At 40.8% G+C, this 14,570-nt stretch overlaps 1 protein-coding gene across 2 annotated transcripts in view; it reads right to left on the bottom strand.

The window, feature by feature from the left end:
• The window catches only part of CTTNBP2 (cortactin binding protein 2), a 164,090-nt gene that overhangs the window by 38,953 nt on the left and 110,567 nt on the right, over positions 1 to 14,570 (bottom strand). For both annotated transcript variants that reach the window (XM_043871589.1, XM_043871590.1), the window contains 3 exons: positions 9,194 to 9,469; positions 6,487 to 6,582; positions 5,219 to 5,298 (listed from right to left, as the gene is read on the bottom strand). In XM_043871589.1, the coding sequence (XP_043727524.1) occupies positions 5,219 to 5,298; positions 6,487 to 6,582; positions 9,194 to 9,469 (452 nt within the window). The remainder of the gene's footprint in view (positions 1 to 5,218; positions 5,299 to 6,486; positions 6,583 to 9,193; positions 9,470 to 14,570) is intronic.

The raw sequence follows: 14,570 nt of genomic DNA, 5'->3' as shown, positions 1-14,570 counted from the left end.
AGCTTTTATGGGCCATGTTAAGATACATAACCATCATTTACAGCATCATTTCTATGGGACTATAGCAAATTTATTTTGGGAATATATGAAGAGTAAGTAGAATCTCCTAGTGATGAGTCTTGATGATGAGCATGGCACATACTGAACTGGACAGTCAATGTAATACTCAAGAATCATGTTCACGTAGATTCAGAGTTCTACATTTAAAAACAGGTAGCAGATAAGGGTGATCTACTCAAGTATTCTTCTAATATAGTAGTTAATCACAGTCACTGAATTATTAAATTATGGAGTTATTAATAAGCTAATAAACATTGCAAACTGGCTTACAGAAAAGTTTGAGATAATAAAAAATTCAACTATTATAATAAGTTATTAGTGATTCAAACTCAATTAAGTTAAATGCCTCCTTATTAACTCAAGGATGGAGACTTAAAATGCACTTGTATTATTGAACTATTTAGTGAAAGAACAGTATTTAAAATTAACATCTTTTAAACAAAAAAAGTCTGGTTTAAAGGTTTCACTCCATTTGGTTTTCTGCATGAGGGCTTTAATACATGCATTTTATTGACCCCATTTACACATATTGTGCTTCTCATGTGGATCAGCTGTAAAGAATCCACCTGCCAATACAGGAAACATGGGTTCAATCCCTGGGTAAGGAAGATCCCCTACAGGAGGAAATGGCAACCCACTCCACTATTCTTGCCTAGAAAAAAATCCCATGGACAGAAAAGCCTGGTGGGCTTCAGTCCACAGGGTCTCAAAGAGTAGAACACAACCAGGTGACTGAGCCCGTGCATGCGTGCTAAGTTGCTTCAATCACGTCCGACTCTTTGACACTCTATGGACTGTAGCCCTTCAGGCCCCTCTGTCCATGGGATTCTCTGGGCAAGAATACAGGAGTGGGTTGCCATTTCCTTCTCCAGGGGATCTTTCTGACCCAGGAATGGAAGACGTTTTCTTAGGTCTACTTGCACTGGCTACCTGTGTTCTTTACCACTAGCGCCACCTTGGAAGCCCTAAGCACACACACACATACAGTAAAAACTGTTTACTACAACTATGTCTTAACCAATAGATTAATATAAACTCTGATAACATGCATAAGAATGGAAGACAGCCTAGGTTCAATTCCTTAGGTGCTTCCACTTTCTCCCTGAGGATCTCGAGCAAATAGTCTTGGTCTATTCACCTTTAAAATGAGAGTAACTGGTGTAAGTAGCTGTCTCATAGAATGATTAAAGGGAACAATCTACATACTTATAACAAAGCTTGGCATATATAGGCATGCTGGTCTGGTTCCAGACCACTGCAATAAAGTATCTCAATAAAGTCAGTCACGTGACTTTTTTGGTGAATATAATATTTATGTTTATGTTTACACCATACTATTAAATGTTTACACCAAACTATTAAATAGTTTACACCAAACTATTAAATGTTTAAAAAACAATGCGCATATCCTAATCCACTGTGCCACCTGGGAAGCCCAATTAAAAAATACTTTATTGCTAAAAAATGCTAACCATCATCTGGGCCTTCAGCCAGTAGTATTGGTAGTAATATCAAAGATCATTTATCACAGATTATCAAGGGTGGAACGGATCACCAGCCCAGGTTGGATGCATGAGACAAGTGCTCAGGGCTGGTGCACTGGGAAGACCCAGAGGGATGGGATGGAGAGGCAGGTGGGAGGGGGGATTGGGATGGGGAATACATGTAAATCCATGGCTGATTCATGTCAATGTATGGCAAAAACCACTACAATATTGTGAAGTAATTAGCCTCCAACTAATAAAAATAAATGGAAAAAAAAAAAAGATCACTGATCACAGATCACCATGACAAGCATAATAATGAAAAAAATTTGAAATATTGGGAGAATTACCATAAGAAACAGGAAATGAGCAAATGCTGGTGGGAAAATGGCACCAATAGACTTGCTCTACACAGGACTGCCAACAAACCTTCAATTTCTTGTAAAAAAAAAAATGAAAATAAAGCAGTATCTATAAAGTGCAATAAAACAAGGTATGCCTAAAATAAATACTCAAAACTCAGGTATTACTAGGTTTCCATGTCTACTGTATAGATTGTCAACATTTCAGTTATTGTGGTGTATGTCACTGTAGCTCAAATCCTATCAGGGGCTTCCTATCATAACTGGAATAAAATTCAAAGTCACTGCCTTGGTTCTGCATGATATGGCTTCTGGTCATCTCTCAAACCTCACTGTCAGCCTAGACACATCTGTACCAGCTGTTCTTTCTGCTTCGGATACCCTCCTCAAGGCTTCTACCTCCACTTCATCTAGTTTTCTGTCTATGCATCATTATGGAAAGATCTCTCCTAATAACTCCATTCAAAAGCTCTTTCTGCCACCCCTTTCATTAGCTCTTTACCTCCTTATCTGCTCTATTTCTCTTTACACTTATAATTAGTACTGGATATCACATTACAGATGTATTTACCCATCTGCTTTTTATCTGCCCTACCTTGACTACAGTGTAAGCTTCATGAGGTCAGGGAATGCAGCTTATACATAGCTATATCCTAAGTTTCTAAAACACTGCCTGCATTTAGGAGCCTCTCAACAAATAACTGTCAAACAACTGAATTAAATAACTAATCAGGATATAAGAATGCATCACAGATGGTCAATCTCCATAAAGGGTTTATAATCTTTTATAGAAGGAGAATGGATGAGGACACAGCAACCCACTCCAGTATTTTTGCCTGGAGAATCCCATGGACAGGGGAGCCTGGCAGGCTGCAGTCCATAGGGTCGCACAGAGTTGGACACAGCTGAAGTGACTTGGCATGCACGCACAGAAGGAGAAACAGTCACAATGGCTACGTGTTTGTTATCCTTGCCTGTTGTTGTTTAGTTGCTAAGTCGTGTCCAACTCTTTTGTGACCTCATGGACTGTAGCCCGCCAGGCTCCTCTGTCCATGGGATTTTCCAGGCAGGAATACTGAAGTCAGTTGCCATTTCTTTCTCCAGAGGATCTTCCCAACCCAGGGATCGAACCCACATATCTCCTGCATTGGCAGGCAGATTCTCTACCAACTGATCCACCAGGGTCACTTTAAATTTTAAAGTGACTGTTTATATAAAGGATAAATTTTATTATCTTCATCCAAGGGTTAATTGTTAAGAATAAAAAACTCTTCGTGTATACTCATTAAATTGAGAGCAAACCTAATAGCTATGTAAATTTAGTCTCTAGTTTGTTGGCCATCAGGAGTTAAACTATGTCTTCTGCCTTAGGAGGCACACACATAAATGTACTTGAAATACCCCATATATAATGTGACTAAGGGCTTCCCAGCTGGCGCTAGTGGTAAAAAAAAAAAAAGAAAAAAAAAAAAAAACAACCTGGCTGCCAATGCAAGGAGACATAAAGAGATCTGGGTTCAATCCCTTGGTCAGGAAGATCCCCTAGAGGATCATGGCAACCCACTCCAATATTCTTGCCTGGAAAATTCCATGGACAGAGGAACCTGGTGGGCTACAGTCCAAAGAGTTGCAAAGAATCAGACACAACTGAAGTGACTTAGCATGCATGCAGTATGACTAGCAGAAATTCCATTTGACTGAGCTAGTCAGTCAAGACTAATGTACAGTTGTAATCTGGTTGCATCACATTTCTAGTCATTTTACCATCTCAGCAGGTGATTGAAAAGCCCCGATTTTATCCACTGATTTTACTGACAGCCTAGACTTTCCTGAAATCCAGTTGGCCACACAACTTTAAGCTTCACTGAAGCAAAGGAGTAAGACAGCTCTCCTTCCTGTTTCTATGTAACCCTCAGGCTTTCTTTGATCCTTCACAGAGAGAGGAGCAAACAGCAAAAAAAAAAACAAAAAAACAGAGCAAGGGGCAAGGGGTGGGGTGGGTGGAGAAAGTATCAGATTTAGAAGACACTGTGTCTCCTAAATTGTGAAGCCTTTGAATGTTTACATGCTGCTTTTAGAAAGGTCAATCCCAGTGGTAAACCTAGCTAGATCAATGGAAGGATTTTAAAAACTTCTTTCCATCAGGATCAAAGACATCAATTCAGTTAATGGAAACAACTGTGTAAAGGATCAGATTCAAAGCCATTCTTTTTTTCTTTTTCAAGCTTTCCAAATTAAGGCAAGATGATGGTTCAATGTTTTACACCTTCAATATTAGTTTGAGATGCATCTCACATGCAGAGACATACGTGTGTGTCAGGGACTTGCATAATCCTGGCTTTATCACTCACTGGCTTGTTGTAAGTGGCTCATGGCCTTGAGCATGTTCTTACCTCTCTGCTTCTTCAGGTTCCTCATCTATAAAATGGACAGTGTTGGCTACCTCATACTGCCTGGCACATAATAAATACTGAGCAAAATGCAAAGCATTAAATCTATCCATTTTGTATCTAGAATTTGCTATTCTTTCCTGATAATCATATCCTCCTTCTTCCTTTTAATAACAGAACTACTCAGTTTTAGCTGAATGCCCGGTTGCCCAGCAAGTCCACACTCCCAGCTAGGTGTGAACATGTGTCTAATTTCTTGGGCAGGAAGGGTGTGTGCAGCTTCTCCGACAGGCAGGGACTTGCCCTCCCGGCCCTCCTCCCTCAGGCTGGACCCCGGGAGCACGAGTCGTGACCGTCTGACCAAGCCCACACATGACACCCAAGGGTGAGGAGCTTGGGAAAGAGACAGAACTGGGACCCTCAGACCCCATACCTTCTGCCTCCCTGGGTCCCTCACATATGCTGGGACTTCTGTGTTTGAGAAAATAAACTTCTGTACTGTCCAAGTTATAATTGCTTCTGTTGAAGTGGCAAACCAATACAATAACTAACGCTAGCATATTTACTCAATTTTAAATTGAGTAGGGTTTACAGCCAGGCAAAGTTCACAGCCAGGCATCTTGATAACTACAGTCATTCTCTTCCATATTAATGAGCAATTACTTGATGCAAAGTCCTTGTTAGGAAAAGACACCCTCCTCCTGCCCAAATTATAAGAGTTGGCAGGTCACGGGCGGTCTCTGGGTACCAGCAATTTCCAGGCAAGATACCAGCAGTTTTCCAGGGAGGGAGCCCTGGAAAGGTCATGAGGTCAGAGCACAGGGGGAGGGGGTGCTCACACGGCTCTCAACGTAAAACTGAGCAACCAGCTAATCCACAGTGGGGCCGGGAGCGGAAGACTCCACCTGGCAGGTCCACCTACCAGTCTGAGGTAGTTCTGCAGCATCTGAAGAGGGATCATAGACGCGTAGGTCACACTACTGAGGCAGCCCTCCTGAGGCCCTGAGAGAAGGAAACACACAGAAGGAAGGTGGGCTCTTCATGTCAACTGTCAGAATGATCAAAACCTAACAGAGCTGAATGTAAGATACAAGATGGGTACTGACGTCTGTAGGCAGAGCGGACATGCGGCCAAGAGGAACCAGTGTGGCTTTACCATCGTGAAAATGCTGTGACACCTTGGATTGGCTGAGAAACAGCTCCTGCCACGGCTCACAAGAGTTCCTCAGCTGGCCTGATCTTCCCCAGGGGGAGCCCACCCATCCCCTGTCAATCATGACCAGGGCCTTCAGATCCAGGTTCCAACACTATAGCTTGTATCTTCTCTGATTGCTGGATTCAATATTTTACTGCTTATAAGCCACGTATAACACCAATCCTCAGAAGTTTTAGCTTTGCCAGCATCAATGTACAGGTGCATTCCCAAATTCTGACCCCCGCTTCCACCCCCTTCTGTGTTCTAACACTCTCTCAACATGGCGTCCGAGCCTGAAGGAATTTTCTGGAAAGGTCTCAGGTTTTTTTTAAAAAAAAACCTTAAGTCAAACAATAAAATAAAACTTTATTAGTTGAAACTGAATTTTTAAAAGCTCCATTCCCAATCCTGGGAAATATACAATAAAATCAGTAGCCTTTTAGCATTAAGGGCTGGGAAACTGAGAATTCCTACTCACTAGCTGCACACACTCAGATAAGAACATCAATCTCTCTGAGCCTCAATTTCCTTATACATAAAATTAGGGTAAACAGAGATACCTATCTTAACTAGGCTGTTGTAAGGATTAGAGGAACTTAGACTTGTCATGTACTGTAAACAACAGGATTAAGCACATAGTAGATGCTCACTGAAGATTAGCTTGTACCATAATAATCACATTCATCATACACTGTACTTGACAGCAGTAAGACAATTCTCTTAACATGGTATCTGTCACTCTCTTATCAGCAGATCAGCTTTTTCCTAATGAGAAATGCAATCAGAGTTGCAGCAATCAATGATCAGAACAGACATCATCACAGGTGTCAGAAACATGGCTTTTGATTTTTCTTCTCCTTAATCAAATATCTCAAAAAAAATCTAACTACTCAGCAGTGGGAGTCACGCACGCATGGCTTGGGGACACAGGACAAAATCATGAATCATGAAATGCTCATGATGCAAACTCTCACTTCAGTTTGGAATATCCTTACCTGACAAAAGCACAGTGACCTGCTCTGCTTTATTCGTTCTCATAAAGTCCCATGGGGACTGGGTGAAGCTCTGACCTGCTGACCATGGCACAGTTCCTAGTTCAAAAAAAGGTTAAAGGAAATGTCAAGAGATGCTTAAAAGGAGTTCTTCTTATAAGACTCAGTGTACACTCTCCTGCGTGAGACCCTAAAGGACTTCAGAGCTTGGACTGTCAGAGACAGAGACTATGGAAAGAGTCACACAAAGGGTTAACTCCCCAGCATAATTTTCACTGATAGTCAGTGGGAGGCCTTCAAGCTATAGGGACTGAACAAAATCTGGAGAATGCAAATATAAACAATATGTCCAGGGTGTAGTTTTTAAGAACAAAGGAAATGACACCCTTCCATGGTTCTTCCAGTGCCTGATTCACAAAGCTGGAGCACTTTGAATGAGGCAAGAGATCCTTTATAATCTGGCCCCTGACACCCCTTCCAACACATTTTTGGATTCACAGGCAACTTCAGGGGCTCAGAATAAATCAAACCTTTCACAGTTTGGGCTCTCTGCTCACTCTTGCTCAGAAAAAAGAGCCCCGCTTTTAAGTGTCCATTCTGGGGAAGGAGCAGTCATAAGCACTTATGTTCATCCCTTCCTTCCATAGATCAATTTCTAAATGCCTATCCTCAGCACGCCCCCAAAATGCATGTATAGCTCACCTATAACTCACTGTTTCTCTGTTGCCCTTGGTCTGTTTAATCCAGCTTAGGTTATTGATACAGTAAAGTTTCTTGTATACACACATAGTAACAGTGTTATGGAGACATATCTCCTTTTCCTGTGCTTTGCTTTTTTGCATATCACAGATACTGTTATTTACAAATTGAAGGTTCTTGACCTTGCATGGATCAAGTCTCTCAGTGCCATTTTTCCAACAGCCCATTTGCTCATTTTGTGCCTGTGTCACATTTTTGGTAATTCTCACAATATTTCAAATGTTTTCAGTCTTATTATATATGTTATGGTGATCTGTGATCAGTGATCTTTGATGTTACTCTTGCAAAAAGATTATAACTTGCTGAAGGTTCAGATGATGGCAAGCACTTTTTAGCAAAAGTTCTTAATTCAGTATGTTTAGTTTTTTAGACATTGCTACTGTACACTTAATAAACTGCAGTACATTGTAAGTAATTTTTATCTGCACTGAGAAACCAAAAAATACATGTGACTTGATTTATACTGGGAAACTTTTATTGCTGTGGTCTGGAACTGAGCCTGCAGTATCCCTGAGGTATACCTGTAATCACCAATCATCAAGTGGCCACAGCCAGGTACCAAACTATAGACCTAACCCACAGAACTCAATGATTTTTTTAGATATGAAATGCTACTTGGGTGCCCCACAACTGGACAAGAATGAACACCAGAACAGACTGGCCTTTGCACCCACTGCTCACAGAAGTACATGGATCTGACAGTGGTGAACAACCACCTGCCTTCCCCCAGTTTCCGGATGGGATGGATGAGGGTTGATGATGGAGGGCCTTTTCCTTCAAAGCAGGGCTGTGCTGACTTATTGGAAGTCAGAAGAACCACAGATTCCTGGGCAGACCCACACTTTAAATAACACTGCACCTGTGGGCAAATGAGGTCCTGAGAATCATTTGACTTCTTTTCTAAGTGTACTTCTAAAATGATATAATAATTCCGTAATAATCATTTTAAGATCATAACAATCCATAAAATTAAGTTGTGAATAATCTGCTTCAAAAATGAGTGGATATATTTGTTTTCAAAGTGATTTAGGGTATATGCCTGAACAGAATGAAACACTTTCTAATATAAGCTGATACATTAATCACATGCTGAAACTTGCCCTTTCCTCAATCTTGCCTCTTCTTTTGCAACATGGTGCTATTGAAAATACACAGACTTTCCTATCAGACAGACTAGGATTTGAGAATTGACTGCTTTGTTCCTTAGCTGTGTGACCTCAGGCAAGTTATCTTGTAACCAGTTATCTGTAAATGAGCCTGCTGTAAAGACTCAGTGAGGTTTGTATATAAATATAGCTCCCAGCACAGCCCTGACACCACAGGAGGTTCCCCATAGATGTCAGATCTCCTAGTTCAACAGGAAAGAGACTTACCAGGACACCTAACATTTATAGTACATACATTATGCTCACCAGAAGGCAAATCTTATCTTTTTAAGTTCTTCGGGAGTCCCACCAAACAGAAACAACCAGTTATCACCCCAACTCCTCCCAAGTGGGAGCCTTGACTACATCTTCATTAAAGTGCTCCTTCTAACTCTCGGCTTTATTGGGCCTCTCGTCTGAAGGTAAGGTGTTCATGCTCCATAGCATCCCTGGTGCAGTCCAAGTATAAACTTGGAGCTGTGTTCAGAGCTTGTGCATTAGCAAGCAGCTGCAACGTGTTTCGTTTCTTGCATGTATCAAAACAGCAAGTGCAATCACAAAGCCCTTGATGGGCTTTCATGTTCTTCACTCTCTAGGTATAATTTGAGGTGTAAAAGCATTTTTATACCAACAGGCAACATTATATAATGGCTGCATTATGAACACTCAAGGTTTTCAGCGCCAGCAGCTGCCACAAGTGAGCTTTGAATGTATTTAATCAATGAACTATGAATCAGGTTAGGGAGCCCATCAACATAAATAAACCCAGAAATTTAACTTTCCCTTCATTGCAGGACTGCTGATACCTAACGTGATGGATCGCACACTGCTTGCACTGAGGCCAATGCTGGAGTCGGTGGTGCTATTAAACGTCATGTCTTCCAGGCTCCACCATCCATCAGAAGAGATTGCTTGGAAATGGTTTGTCAGAGCTTGACTCACTGCTTTTGAAAAATCATCCCATGATGTCTGTTTGCGAATATTTAAAGCACATATTGTGTTTTCACATTCAAAGTCATCGGCACTGTAGTTGCCTGGTTCAATCTCACCCACTGAAATCCTTAAGGGTATTTTAAGAGCATCTGTTGGAAGAAACAAAATAGGGAAAAGAAATCCTGATAGGAAGTAAACCAGCAAAAATTTTACACAAAAAAGAAACAGATATAAACATTTGAAAACAAAGCAAAGGACAGCCATCCTTTTTAAACATTGAATGAATATTTGTTTATTGGAGTAAATTTTGGTCTCCCAATCTCTTCATAGTTTCTTTGGAATCATATTGCTTTTTATCTTTGTCTTTGGAGCTTTGGAATCATGAGCTCTTTATCTTTGTCTATTTGGCTGGTTCTACTTCCTGATTCCTTCACTTGGCAAGATTCTCATATTCTTTCAAAAAGTGTCAGAGAAAACTAGAGCCCTCTCTTGACCCTGAACTCTCAATTGCCCTTTCTCCTCACCTTCCTTGAAAACATCATGAAGAAGAGGGGTTATTGCTGAATAGGTCAGTGTGCTGAGGCAGTGGCTTCAGGCTCATACAGACCTTGGGCTTAGCCTCAGGATTACCTTCTACTAGCCATGTGTCCTTGGTAAACTGCCTTACGTGCTCTATGCCCCAATTTCTCTACAAAATGGAAGGAAGGTACAAGTGAGTTGCTATGAAGAGTAAATGAATTTGTGTTTGGAGGGGCTTTAACACACTACTTGTATAACACATTATCTGTTAACACACTATCTTACAAGAACTAGTAGGTACTTGATAAATGGCAAACAGTGCAGTAGAAGCTTTTAAAATAATCCTTCCAATCTCTCTGTGATACCAACTGAGGTATTCCCCCAGGAGGACAGCATCCCATGTACTCTGTTCTCATGAACTGAATTATATGCAAGAGCCACTTGTGTTTAGTCCTAATCTTCATCTCTGTTGAACACCAGCTATAATTAGTAAATTAAATATTCCAGATACTAAAGAGATGAGTTCCTACTTCTAGAAAATCAGGACACTTTTTAAACTGAACAAAGGAGCTGCTATAAAAGTTTTTAATGTGACATGAACGAGATGGCTAAATAAAATTAGAAAAAAAATTTAACTGTCTTGAGACAGATATTGTCATTAGTTTGCTTCATGAATATGTTCAAATCCTCAAACACTAGAAGCCACAGATGAAACATTAAAGGTGTGATCTGTTCAAGTAAGAATACATGGCACTTCGATCAGGTGAACCATATTAATATGAAGAGCTTCACCTAAAAGTTGATGAGAGAATTACTTGGTGCGTTTTAAATTAAAACAAAATGTTTAAAAATATGTTATTTTTATGATCCCATTCTTAAACTTTTCTTCTTTTTCCATTAACTGACCAACTTGTTGTTTAGTTGCTAAGTCTTATCTGACTCACTGTGACCCCAAGGACTGTAGCATGCCAGTCTCCTCTGTCCTAAACTATTTCCCAGACTTTGCTCAAATTCACGTCCATCGAGTCAGTGATGCTATCTAAACACCTCATCCTCTGCCACCGCTTTTTTTCTCCGTTTGCCTTCAATCTTTTCCAGCATCAGGCTTCTCTTGTGGCTCAGCTGGTAAAGAGTAGGCCTGCAATGAGGGAGACCTGGGTTTGATCCCTGGGTTGAGAAGATCCCCTGGAGAAGGCAAAGGCTATCCACGCCAGTATTCTGGCCTGAAGAATTTCATGGACTCTATAGTCCATGGGGTTGCAAAAAGTCAGACACAACTGAGCAACTTTCACTTTCACTTTCCCAGCATGAGGGTCTTTTTCAATGAGTCGGCACTTCCCATCAGGTGGTCAAATACTGGAGCCTCAGCTTCAGCATCAGTCCTTCCAATGAATATTCAGGGCTGATTTCCTTTAGGATTGACTGGCTTGATCTCTGGGCAGTCCAAGGGACTCTCAAGAGTCTTCCACAGCACCACAGCTGGAAAACATAAACTCTTTAACACTCAGCCTTTTTTATGGTTCAACTCTCACATCCATACATGACTTCTGGGAAAACCAGAGCTTTGATTCTATGGACAAAGTGATGTCTCTGCTTTTTAATACACTATCTAGGTTTGTCATAACTTTCCTTCCAAGGAGCAAGCATCTTTTCATGACTGCAAAAGTCACCATCTACAGTGATTTTGGAGCCCAAGAAAATAGTTTGTCACTGCTTCCAAAAGGACCAGATGCCATGGTCTTAGTTTTTTGAATGTTGAGTTCTAACCCAGTTTTTTCACTCTCTTCTTTCACCCTCATCAAGAAGCCCTTTAGTTCCTCTTCATCTTCTTCCATTGCCATTAGAGTTCTATCCTCTGCATATCTGAGTTTATTGATATTTCTCCTGGCACTCTCGATTCCAGCTTGTGATCCATCCAGCCCAGCATTTTTCATGATGTACTCTGCATGTGTACATGCTAAGGTGCTTCAGTTTTGTCTGACTCTTTGTAACTGCATGGACTGTAGCCTGCCAGGCTCCCCTGTCCATGGGATTCTCCAGGCAAGAACACTAGAGTGGGTTGCCATGCCCTCTTCCAGAGATCAAACCCCTATCTCTTATGTCTTTTGCATTGGCAGGCATTAGTGCTGCCTGGGAAGCCCAGTACTGTGAACAGACGTTAAATAAGCAGGGTGACAATATATAGCCTTGATGTACTCCTTTCCCAATTTTGAACCAGTCAACTATTCTGTGTCCGGTTGTAACTGATGCTTCTTGACCTCCATACCGGTTTCTCAGCAGACAGGTAAGGGAGTCTGGTACTGCCCTCTCTTTAAGAAGTTTTAACAAACTGTTGGGATCCACATAGTCAAAGACTTAACATACTCAATGAAGCAGAAATAGATGCTTTTTCAGGAATTCCCTTGCTTTTTCTATGATCCAAAGGATACTGGCAATTTGGTCTCTGGTTCCTCTGCCTTTTCTAAATCCAGCTTATACATCTGGAAATTCTTGGTTCACATACTGTTGAAGCCTTGAAGAATTTTGAGCATAACCTTGCAAACATGCAAAATGAGGGCAACTGTACAGTAGTTTGAATATCTTTGGCATTCATTGCTCTTCTCTGGGATTGGAATGAAAATTAACCTTTTCCAGTCCTATGGCCACTGCTGAGTTTTCCAAATTTGTTGACATATTGAATGCAGCACTTCAACAGCATCACTTTTTAGGATTTTAAATAGCTCAACTGGAATTCCTTCACCTCTATTAGCTTTGTTCGTAGTAATGCTTTGTAAGGCCCACTTGATTTCACACTCCAGGATGTCTGGCTCTACGTGAGCTACCACACCATCATGGTTATCCAGGTCATTAAGACCTTTCTTGTACAGTTCTTCAGTGTATTCTTGCCACCTCTTCCTAATCTCTTCTGCTTCTGTTAGGTCCTTACCATTTCTGTCTTTTATTCATGCACCATCCTCACATGGAATGTTCCCTTGATATTTCCAAGTTTCTTGAAGTGATCTCTGGTATTTCCCATTCTATTGTTTACTTCTTTGCACTGTTCATTTATGAAGGGCTTCTTATCGTTACTTGCTATTCTCTGGAACTCTTTATTCAGTTGGGTATATCTTTCCTTTTCTCCTTTGCCTTTCACTTCTCTTCTTTTCTCAGCTATCTGTAAAGCCTCCTCAGACAACCACTTTGCCATCCTGCATTTCTTTTTCTTTGGTATGGTTTTGATCACTACCTCTTGTACAATGTTATGTTAGTTCTTCTGACACTCCGTCTATCAGATCTACTCCTTTGAAGCTAGTCATCACCATCATTGTGTAATCATAAGGGATTTGACTTAGGTCATACCTGAATGGCCTAATGGTTTTCCCTACTTTCTTCAATTTAAGCCTGAGTTTTGCAATAAGGAGCCCATGATCTGAGCCATAGGCAGCTCCAGGTCTTGTTTTTCTGCTGACTATATAGAGTTTCTCCATCTTGGTCTGCAAAGAACATAACCAATCTGATATGGGTATTGATCACCTGATGATGTTCACATATAGTCATCTCTTGGGTTGTTGGAAAATGGTATTTGCTATGACTAGTGTGTTCTCTTGAGAGAAGTCTATTAGCCTTTGCCCTGCTTCTTTATTTTGTACTGAGGCCAAACTTGCCTGTTATTCTGTGTCTCTCTTGACTTCCTACTTTTGCATTCAAATCCCCTATGATGAAAAGACATCTTTTTTTTTGGTGTTAGTTCTAGAAAGTCCTGTAAGTCTTCACAGAAGCATTCAACTTCAGCTTCTTCTGCACCAGTGGTTGGCACATTGACTTGGATTACTGTGATGCTGAATGGTTTGCTTTGGAAATGAACCAGAATCATTCTATCGTTTTTGAGATTGCAACTAAGTATTGCATATTGGACTCTATGAGGGCTATTCCATTTCTTCTAAGTGATTCTTGCCCACAGTAGTAGATACAATGGTCATCTGAAGTAAATTTGCCCATTCTTGTCCATTTTAGTTCACTGATTCCTAAGATGTTGATGTTCAATCTTGTCATCTCCTGCTTGACCACATCCAATTTACCTTGATTCATGGACCTAACATTCCAGGTTCCTATGCAATATTGTTCTTTAGTGCATCAGACTTTACTTTCACCACCAGACATATCCACTACTGAGCATTATTTCTGCTTTGGCCCAGACATTTCATTCTTTCTGGACCTATTAGTAATTGCCCTCTGCTCTTCCTCAGTAGCATATTGGACACCTTCTGACACAGAAGGCTCATCTTCTGGTGTTACATCTGTTTGCCTCTTCATACTGTTGATTGGGTTCTCTTGCCAAAAAATACTGGAGTGGGTTGCCACTTCTTCCTTCAGTGGACCACATTTTATCATAATTCTTCACTATGACCCATTTGTCTTGGGAGGCCCTGCATGGCAAGGCTCATGGCTTCATTGAGTTATACAAGCCCTTTTACCACAAGAAGGCTGTGATCCATGAAGGGGAAATGACCAACTACTAGATTTTATTTTCAGTCTTCATGTTACTCAACAGCTTCCAGCATAACTGATCTCTCTGCTCTTCAATACACTCCTCAAGGATTTCCTCACACCTCACTGGTCACCCTCTAATGTTGTTCCTTTGCTGGTCCCTTCCCTTTTTGCAGACTTCTTAATAATAGAGTCTGGCAAGACTCATTTATTTCTCTTATTTTTTCTATCTGTGTTCACTGCCTTCATAACCTAATCTAGTTC

The sequence above is a fragment of the Cervus elaphus genome, chromosome 18 (genome assembly GCF_910594005.1).
Source record: "Cervus elaphus chromosome 18, mCerEla1.1, whole genome shotgun sequence".
Classification (NCBI taxonomy): domain Eukaryota; kingdom Metazoa; phylum Chordata; class Mammalia; order Artiodactyla; family Cervidae; genus Cervus; species Cervus elaphus.
The sequence above is the reverse complement of the archived record's forward strand: the minus strand, read 5'-3'. Positions and strand labels throughout refer to the sequence as shown.